At 36.4% G+C, this 9,649-nt stretch overlaps 1 protein-coding gene across 1 annotated transcript; it reads right to left on the bottom strand.

The window, feature by feature from the left end:
• Positions 1 to 1,250: 1,250 nt before the first annotated feature.
• Positions 1,251 to 5,782, bottom strand: aqp4 (aquaporin 4). The gene is made up of 5 exons (XM_015005740.2): positions 4,858 to 5,782; positions 4,066 to 4,483; positions 3,810 to 3,974; positions 3,200 to 3,280; positions 1,251 to 1,727 (listed from the first exon to the last, which is right to left on the bottom strand). The coding sequence occupies exons 1-5, from the start codon at positions 4,917 to 4,919 to the stop codon at positions 1,473 to 1,475; spliced, it is 981 nt and encodes a 326-aa protein (XP_014861226.2). The 5' UTR covers positions 4,920 to 5,782; the 3' UTR covers positions 1,251 to 1,472.
• Between the last annotated feature and the right edge of the window lie 3,867 nt (positions 5,783 to 9,649).

Raw genomic sequence — 9,649 nt, 5'->3', positions numbered from 1 at the left:
TTGTTTGAACAAAGACACTAAGCAAATGCAAATTTCCTTGCATTTTGAGTTAACTATATTTCTCCTACATGTATGAATGGTCCAATAAAGAGAGAGAGAGAAAAAAACAATAATACAAGAATCCTTGATAATTCCAGTATTTAATTTTTATTAAAACTTAATAACATCTTACACTTTCAAATTGCAAAACAACTGAGGAAAAAAAGCAATCAGCCAAACGCACCTTTATAAATTAAACATTTAAGTGATATAACAGCTTATGCATCCAGTGGCAGATTTCATAATGGGTGACATGAGTTACCACCAAGGGCAGCAATTTATCATGGGCCACTATGGGCAATAACAATAACAAGAAGTTATCTAGAAGTTCCTTTCATCATAAGATTTATATTTCTTATTTGCATGTCAAGGACAAGACGAGTGGGCACATTGCTTTTCTGGGAAAAGTGCATGCAAGAAAATATTGCAAACTATCTTTTGAATGTTGTTTACTGTTATGCACAGTTTTCTTTTTGAAGGAGCCTGAGCTGCATTTCATCATCCTGAACAACTGGTCTGAGCAGACCTAAATTGGATAGTTTGACACTTGAGAGAGATTTTTAAAAACACTATTTAATTTATGACGATATCAATCGACTTATTTAAAAAAAACATCTCACAAGTTAGTTCCTTATTTTTTTATAAAGTTCAAAATATCCATTAAATAGATGAAGTTGCTGTTTTTTCTATTCTTGAAGTATGGTGTTTTACATATATGTACTCGCCCATTCATGCAAGAATTGCCTCTGCATGACAAGTCTTACAAGATGCTACAAAAATATACATTTATCCTATAAAGAAAATAACAAGAATTGCAATAAAAGGAAATCAGAAAACAGTCGTACAGTAGCAGACAGTGAAGTGGAGATGAACTTGCAGAAAGCATAACAAGCTGTTTCCCTGATTAATGCACTGAAAATGGAGAGCTCTGTAATACAGCTCTGCCCATGTAGCTTGTCAGAGCTGTCTTACATTGCATCGCATCCGTAATGTGCTTAATGATCACAAGGACAATCCTGCCTTTTATTACACATTCAGAAGGCAGAACAAATGTGACACTAATCCAAAAATAACAAGGCTGCATATTCTTCCACACTCCTCCGATCCATGGGATGACCCCAAATAATTGGCTGACCCCCTGGACACACATTTTCCTACCACAATGCATTGCTGGCTGTCATTTTATCAGGGTGCATTGTGTGCAGAAACAACAATTCAGACGGTTTCTGGGGAGGAGCATTGAATCGACTACAGATGTTTGGAGGATTTAGCTGTAATGCATTAACTTTATGACAGTGGAGGTAATACAGCCTTGTTGTGAGTCTGACAGAAATTACATTCGGCAGGGCGACATGCTCGAGATTGATATGCTCGCAAAGTTTGATTGCCATTCTTCTTTACAAATTGGTCTCCATTTCCAGTGCACGTGATAGTCATACGGAGGACAGTACTTCTCCGGACGACTCCTGGAAAGAATCGTTCTTTTCCACTTTCTCTGTCAGATCGATGTTGTGGACGGAGCCTGGTTTTATGATGGTCTCCTCACTTTCCACCACTTTGTACTTCCCGGTTGAGTCTTTTTTAAAGACTTGCTTCAGCCTCTTCTTCACCTCAGGATCTGGACAGTAAAGGTATTCATACAAAGCTGCAGCCAAGATTCCTCCTAGAATGGGACCCAGCCAGTACACCTTCAATAATTAGTGAGAGGAAACACCTTTGTTAGCAAGCTGGTTAATGAGTGACTGTTTCAATATTTAATGCCTGCACTATCTTGCATGTGCCGAACACAATCAGTTCTATTTCATATGACTTGAGTTACACTGTAACATCAGGTGCAAGGAAGATTTCATAGCACTTAAGGTTTAAACCTGGAGGCATTTTGAGTGATTATGTGATTACGAAGGAAAAATTATATAAGGATGCTATAGTTTTTAAAAAGAATAAACTTGGAGGTTGAATTCTGTAGTATGATATTGGAGTGATATTAAACATCATTACATCTAATGTTTGCTTTCTTGGTCTGATTCAAAATAAACCAGACATTTCTGAACAAATTGCTTAGTTAAGATTGAGGGAAATAATATTTTTAAGTCACAATACAGTCTAATAAACAAGAGGGCCTTCTCCTTTAATGAATGCTTAAATGGGGGCCAGCAATAGAATCAATCAATCTACGGTATCTAAATCAATAAAATAAATTTTCCAGTTTTATTTACGGATACTGAGCTCAGGACCAGAAGTAAATGAGTTTCAGAGAAAAAAAAGGGAGAACGTTGAAGGATAAAAAAATCATACTAATAGAAATCATGGACAGCCAACAGAGTTATTTTGACAGAACCTCCTGATCTTCAAAATCACACTGTGAAATAGGAATTAATTACTCTGGGTTAAAAAAACAGAACACAAACTCAGCAAACAAAAATCGCTTTGTACCAATTTCCTTTTGTAACATTTTTCTTTCATTCGTTAGATTATTTTGTGCTTTTGATGTCTGAGAGAGAATGAATTAAAGAGCAATGTGAATGTTTAAAAAGTGCATAATATGTTGCAGTTTGGTTTTGCAAGTCATATACTTTGAATATTCAGAAAGCTTCCAAAACAAAGAAGTAAAACAAAAATTTGACTATTGACATACAATTGATTTTCATGGTTATTTAAGCTAAAATCCTAAAGCTCTTACACTCTTTTGAATGTTATGCCATTCATATTTGGACCTGCCACACAGAGCTTTCATATTTAACCCACCCAACTTAATAGAAAGTTACTTTTTTTTCTGTGTTTTTCCTTCATCATTCATTTATGTAATGTTTTCACAGATAAACATCCTTGCTTATATTTTTTGATTTCTCTAAGCAAAGACTCATGGATTGACTTTCAACTTAGCACTCAACGCTGGCACCAGATGAAGAAAACTCTTAAGCTTTCTTATATTGTAAATAGAAAACTGCATCAACATTTATGTCATTTGTTTACGCAGACATCTTGAAATCTATCCATGCATGTTTACTGCCCCCTGCTGTTTTTCATTATTTTGTTTTTCCAAACCTCTGTGAAGACGTGAGTGTGGAGAGAGCTTGTTGACCATAATTTGACAAACGTTCCGATGAGCATATTTGCTTACAAAAATCTTACGTCGTTTTATTCAACAGTTGCCTCTTACCCAGTGGTTCTCAAAGTTAAGAGTGACCATTGCCGGCCCAAAGGAACGAGCTGGGTTCATGCTGGCCCCTGTGTAAGGAATCTAAAAGACACGTATAGTCATTGATTTTATCTAAACAATTAAATATAATAAAATTAAATACAAGCTCATAGTGAACCAAAATTATAGCTCATAGATCTGTGAACTCAACATTCGCTAAACAAGCAAAGCTGTGTTACGAGTAGCATCTTTTTCACTGCACATTCATTTGCTCTGCAGGGTTCAGGAAGCCTCTGGAGATTGGTTGCCATGCGATGGCAGCCTCCAGTAAAGATCTGCACACATGGATATGAGTTTTGGAGCACACTATCACAGACTGACAAATTACACCCTGACAACACCTGTTTTTGTTCAGCTAAGGAACCGTCAGCCTTTCTTCTGAGTTAATTCTTGCCACAATTATTGACAGAATCCATGTGTATCTTCAAAACAGTTTGTTGGTTTTAAAACTGCCTTGCGGAAAGTTCCAGAAACTGTTCATCTGTATCTTATCACACCTGGCTGATGTTGTTTTATTGTATCACTACTATGATTTTTGTTATTGAGCTAAACTATAGTGAAAGTTACTTACTGCAAATAAGTGTCCTATAGCTACGGCAAATCCAATGGCCAGGCTTGCCGAACCACTTAGGTCTGTGCGTTTGGGATCACAAGTGGCAAAGATAGTGAAGACCAGCTCGAATGTGATGAGAAGCTCCACCAGAAGCGCGTGTCCTAATGAGATCTTGGAGCTCACCTTGAAAACACAATATTCTGTTTCAAAATGATGAGTAACACTTAGATTTGCTACAAAACACACTGAGCAATGGAGGCGCTTTAGTTGTTACCATCGTCACACCGAGATGTCCTCGAACATCTGCAGGTGTGACTGCGTAGAGGATCCCAGCTCCGGTGATGGCGCCCAGGCACTGAGCCACCACGTAGAAGACACCTTTTGCCAGGCTCAGTTTTCTAGATACGACCATTGCTGCAGTGACAGCTGGGTTTATGTGGCCGCCACTGATGTGGCCAAAACACTGAACCATGGTGGCAATGCTGAGGCCAAAGCAAAGGGAGATCAGCACCATGTCGGTCGGGGGGGGATTCTCCTCCCCTGCGTGCCAGTTGATAGTGGAGCCCAGGCTGAGGAGCACAAAGACAACGCTTGCCAGGTATTCTCCTGACACAGCCCTCCAGAAACTTTTGGTCCAGATCCCTTTAAAAGCCACCATTATGCTCAGACGGTTAGAGCAGGACAGAAACCTCCTGGTGAAAACAACAATGAGAAAAAAATGATTATCCTACTTGTATATTCCTGATGGCTGCATGTGGCTGGGAATGTACTGAGCCCTATCAGAACAGCTGCCTCCAGGCAAAACATAACTCCTCCAGAAATTTAAGACAGCCACTTTCTGTTACAGAATGTCTCTCTTTAAGCATTGTGTAGAGAGACGAGTATGATAATACATTAAAATGTAGTTAATATGTCGAACTATACATTCTAATTGCTGAACACAATGTAAAAATTACATGCTAGTGTACATGAAGGAAAATCTTAAAAAAATAAAATTTAAAGATAAATGCAGATTACTTCCAACAGATATATTTTAATTTAGCAGTCAATGAATGCTAAAACTTACCAGATGCAATGACGTGTTCTGTCTCTCTCTGTCCCTGTTGTCTGTGATGCAATTTCATTCATATGTCCTGGTGATTTGTCAAATTACGAGAGACAACAATCCCTTGATTACATCTGTGCTTTTTGAAGTCCTAATGCTTGTGGCATACAGGGTTTCCAGAAGACCAGCAGGTTGTTTGAGTGCAGAAGTGCAGCTCGGAGCGACACATTGTGCCGTGGGACAGCAACCAGCAGCTTTATTGGACGGATACCAAATCATCCCCTCACAGGAATTAAACAGCCTGCTCCTCAGGGGGGGTGGAGTTAAAGGGGATGCTTTTCATCTAAGGGTGTCAGCACAGTTAGGCAGTCAGCTTGAACGCAACAACAGGTGCTTTGCATGACGGCAGAAATGAGAATTTTATTTAAGCTGTGCAGATCTAAAAACTTAAAAGACATGTTGTTTTTCCGAAAGCAATTTCAGATAGTCATTATGTAAGAGGAGAATATATACAAACCTCAGGCAAAGAAAATCTAAAAAAAAAAAAATAAATAAAATATTTAATATGAATGTCTAATTTAGACTAGTGTGGATTTTTAAAACACATTTCTGAAAACAGAGCATTTGGAATAACGTCTTAGAAAGCGAAGAAGACACAACCATCTGTGGAATGTGACATAGCATGTATAACAGCACCTTCTTGATGTTTGTCACTTTCTATTTTGTTTTGTTAAATGGATGTGCTGCCTCTTGGAAACAAATAGAATCAAAGGATGCGGTGAGAACTTTTGTTACAAAGATCATTTATCTTGGTAAGAAGACAGATGATCCTCAAAAAACTTTGAGACCAAGTGAACCGTACCCCCCAAAAATCCAGTTACATTGCAAAGTAAAGTTGCTACGTATAAAAATGTCATATTTTTACCTTTAATTTTGTGCATTTTTCTATCAAAACTCTTGGAAGAGGGACAATTTTAGAAACAAAGATATAATTTTCCTTCTGTTCTTCTTTTACCACAGAGCAGCACTTCACATCAAATTATTTCTTTAGTTTGTCTTCTTAATCAATATAGGAAAAGGATTAAAAAAAAAAAGTTTCTTTGAATTTTGTCAAAAAGTCACCTCAAGAGTAAAACAAGACAAGTTTTAGTTATTGTGGAACACATATAGGCTGCGGGGATTAACCTCAACAAAAACCTTTTTAACAGTCTGGTGGTGTAAAGAGGGTTTGAATGGGAGGTTTTATTGATGCATAATAAGCCTGTAGAATAAAACATTATTCTCACTGCAGGTCAAAGGAGAAGGAAGAGACAAATGCATCCAGGACAGAAGTCCCAAACCTTTCTTCAGTTTGTTTTCTAAATCATTAATGTGATTTGATTGCCCTTTAGAGAGAAAGATGACAAAACCAAGATGTTCAACAACACAGCATAAAATGAAACAATAGCAACTTTTTGTTTTTTTCTCAAATCTGTCTGTGCTACAAAGGTGAACTTAGAAAAGGCCCATGACAGAATATCTGTTACTGATTATCAATAATCAGTAAAACATTAATGTCTTAATCCACCAAGACCATTAGCAACATATAAATACATACAAATAATTACCACAAAAAAAAGTAAGTACAAAATCTTATCTAGATAAGATTCATATCCAGGTTTCAATGCATTTAAGGATAAGTAAATTAATTGAAATGTCAGTGATGTTGAACAACGACCAGCAGTGCAAGCACTGAACAAACACACACACCAGGATATTTTCTTTTTTTTTTTTTGTGGTCAAACATTTCCTTAACATATTGGTGACCTTGCTCTGGAAGGACATGGCTTTCGGTTTTAATCTGTCGATATATGTAATATGTTAATATTTGCCTAAGTATTGCCTCACACAAGCTGTAGAACATGTAGAACATGGTCCACATGAGCCAACATGAGGATTTAGAGGAAACACAAGTTGACATTGAGAAGATGTGGAAGATTAACCTGACACAGCCAGCAAAAACTCCGGTCACTCTGGTACTTTCTGTGTAATTTCATAACAAGGACTTCGAACTTTTGAAATGAAATTAAATGCTTTCAAATTTTACAATAACATACCTATAGCTGCTTGGAGCGTGATCCTGAAAGGTTGTCTAAATTTTGTTGATAAATGTTCTATTTGAAAAGCTATCATTGATCTCATCGCAGTTCATACGCAGTGCTATTAACTCGCCTGGAGTGGAAGTTATTTTAGTAGTATTAGTATACTAATGGATTCTTCAGTGCTAAATGATGACTTTCTGAACACTACCTGTTAAACCAGTTCATTATTCCTTTCAACACAACTTTACAGTGGCCTTGTAGCCCATTTATAATGTGTAAATAATTTTAATTATTAGCTGAATAATGAAAGGAAATTTCTTTTAGATTAGATTTTTATTTTAAAAGCTTTATGCAATAAAACCTAAGCTAATGCAGCTTATTGCAGTTTATTGGCTCTAATGATTTTAAATATTTTTACTCCGTTAAGACATTATTGCCACTTCAAGCTTAACTGGAAGCTTTTTCTGTCTTTGTGTGACTTAATCTATTTAGATAAAAGCACACTGATTTTTTTTTTTTTCAAACTTGGGTTGAATATTCACCACAGTATTATCTGTGACTGAAAATCCAATATGAAATATTGACTTTCAGGTTGACAGGGAATTTCATAGCTAAGGAGAGGAGCATATAGTTTTACACAAACTAAGGAATACAACTAATTTCTGTTTCAAGCAATAAACAATTTTTTTAGTCTGGATTTATTCCCTGAGCGTTTTTTTTTTTTTTTTTTTGCCTGTCCTTTCGTAAACAAGGCCATCAAACTGATTTAAATCCTGGGAGATTTATTGTTTGAAATGCTTAAATAAATCAAAGTCAAAATTCACCAAATTTATGCATGCATACAGTTTTATTTACAAAAGTAAATATGGCCTCTAGGCTTGCTCATTATGCATCAAAATGCAAATCTGCACAGCATATCCATTTAATTATTGATGACTTACATAAATCGTTTAACTGCGTTTCAGTATCATGAGATATTCCTGGTTTCTGCTGCAATGGTTCCTCCAGGCGTCGTACACATCAGAGGAGCCCCTCTTGTGCTAATTAAAATTATGCCTAAATTCTTAAGATTTGTATGTGTCTAAATTGCAGCTGAGTCACTTTATTCTTGTTGATGCAGTATCCGCTCTCTTTTACAAGGGACATGGCTCTAGATTTTGCATTTTTGTTTCAAATAAAACAGTTTCGTGTTAATTTTAAAACTACTGCTCACAGTTTCAGATGTGCAACGTCACGTGGTCAGTATCATTAAACCAAGACATAACATTGTTATAATGTTAGATTGTGTCATCTATGTAGTATGTTACCTTTGATCATCAGGTCTTCTAAACATCCCTTTATCCAGTTTCTCATTGAAAAGACACTCCTAAGAAATGGCACCATGGAGGAGCATTGCTATAATTTGCTGAAGGGGGAGTTGAAGTCTTAGCATTGTTTGGTTCAGCTCCTTCCTTTCTAAACGGAAATTATTGTTTTAATTCGGAGCAATATGAAAGAAATTTTGAATTCATAACAATTAATGCGATTGTGTGTGTGACAGGGTTTTGCTTTAAAATTGGCAGCAAAAATTTCACCCACAAAAATTCACCTTCACAAATTTGCCTGAAAATGTGTTGACCGTTTGATGTATTGAGGTCATATCCTGATAACCCAAGTCAAAGCAATTATCTAAATCAAATCAAGCAGCTTATAGCAATTCAAATTACACTCCTTCGATCAAGGGACACCAGTGTGTTGGGCTGGGCCAGAGGTACATGACCTAACAGTTAGGCCCCTGACCTGGTGTCAATTGACCAAAGTGGCAAAATTTGATTGGCTAAAAGCTCCACTGCTGATTGATTTGGGTTGGCTCACCACATGATTGGCACCTTCGCAGGTGAATTTTTGGCAGGCAAAGTCTTGCAGGGGAATGTTTGCAGATGAATTTAAAAAAAAAAAAAAAAGCATAAATAATTGCACAGGATAAAAATGGAGTATTATTGATCTAATGTCTTACAAATGCGTGATTCTAATTAGACTATAAGACTTACATACTCTTTGTGTGTAACAAAATTATTAATTTAACTGGATATCTCTAAATTGCCCGTAGGTGTGTATGTCTCTTGCCCCCTTTCCACTGGCTCTACTTCAGCACCTTGATCTGGTGTGGTTTAATTCACTAGAACCACTCTAAAACTGTTTCAGTGAAATCAAAATCCAGTTAAAAGTAAATTTTTCAGTACCAATAAAAATAAACCAGACTTGGTCTTCTTTATTAAGTCTTCTCCTCTAGATAGTTTTTCTGGCAGTTCTGCTCCTCTGGATCTATTTTTAACTGTCATTCTGTTAGCAGCAATTTGGGGTTTAATATTTGTTACTCCTTTCAAATAGATAAGCTAATATAATAAGTGCAGCTGTGAAATCATGCTTTTTACTACCCAAGAACAACTGCCAAAGATAATCCTTTTCCCTGTGTTACATATTCAGAAAAGAGTTATCCATGTTATCAGTCTAGCCTATTCATATTTTATTTTATAAGCTAAAATATTAAGTTGTCTAACTATGTCATATATAATTGATCTTCTTAACAACCATGTCATGTCCTTAGTTGACATGTCAGTTTCTCTAGGAAGCCACGGTTTAAAGATAAACTTGCACTATATTTGTAAGTGGTTTCCCTAAACCTGTTCAATAGCTTGCCTCATAATACACACACTCTGTAGAGAGGACAGCTTAATACCCATCAGTTTTCC

This window comes from Poecilia mexicana, unplaced genomic scaffold, assembly GCF_051168715.1.
Source record: "Poecilia mexicana isolate PSO_F unplaced genomic scaffold, ASM5116871v1 scaffold_17, whole genome shotgun sequence".
NCBI classification, from domain to species: domain Eukaryota; kingdom Metazoa; phylum Chordata; class Actinopteri; order Cyprinodontiformes; family Poeciliidae; genus Poecilia; species Poecilia mexicana.
This window is presented reverse-complemented; position numbering and strand designations above follow the sequence as displayed.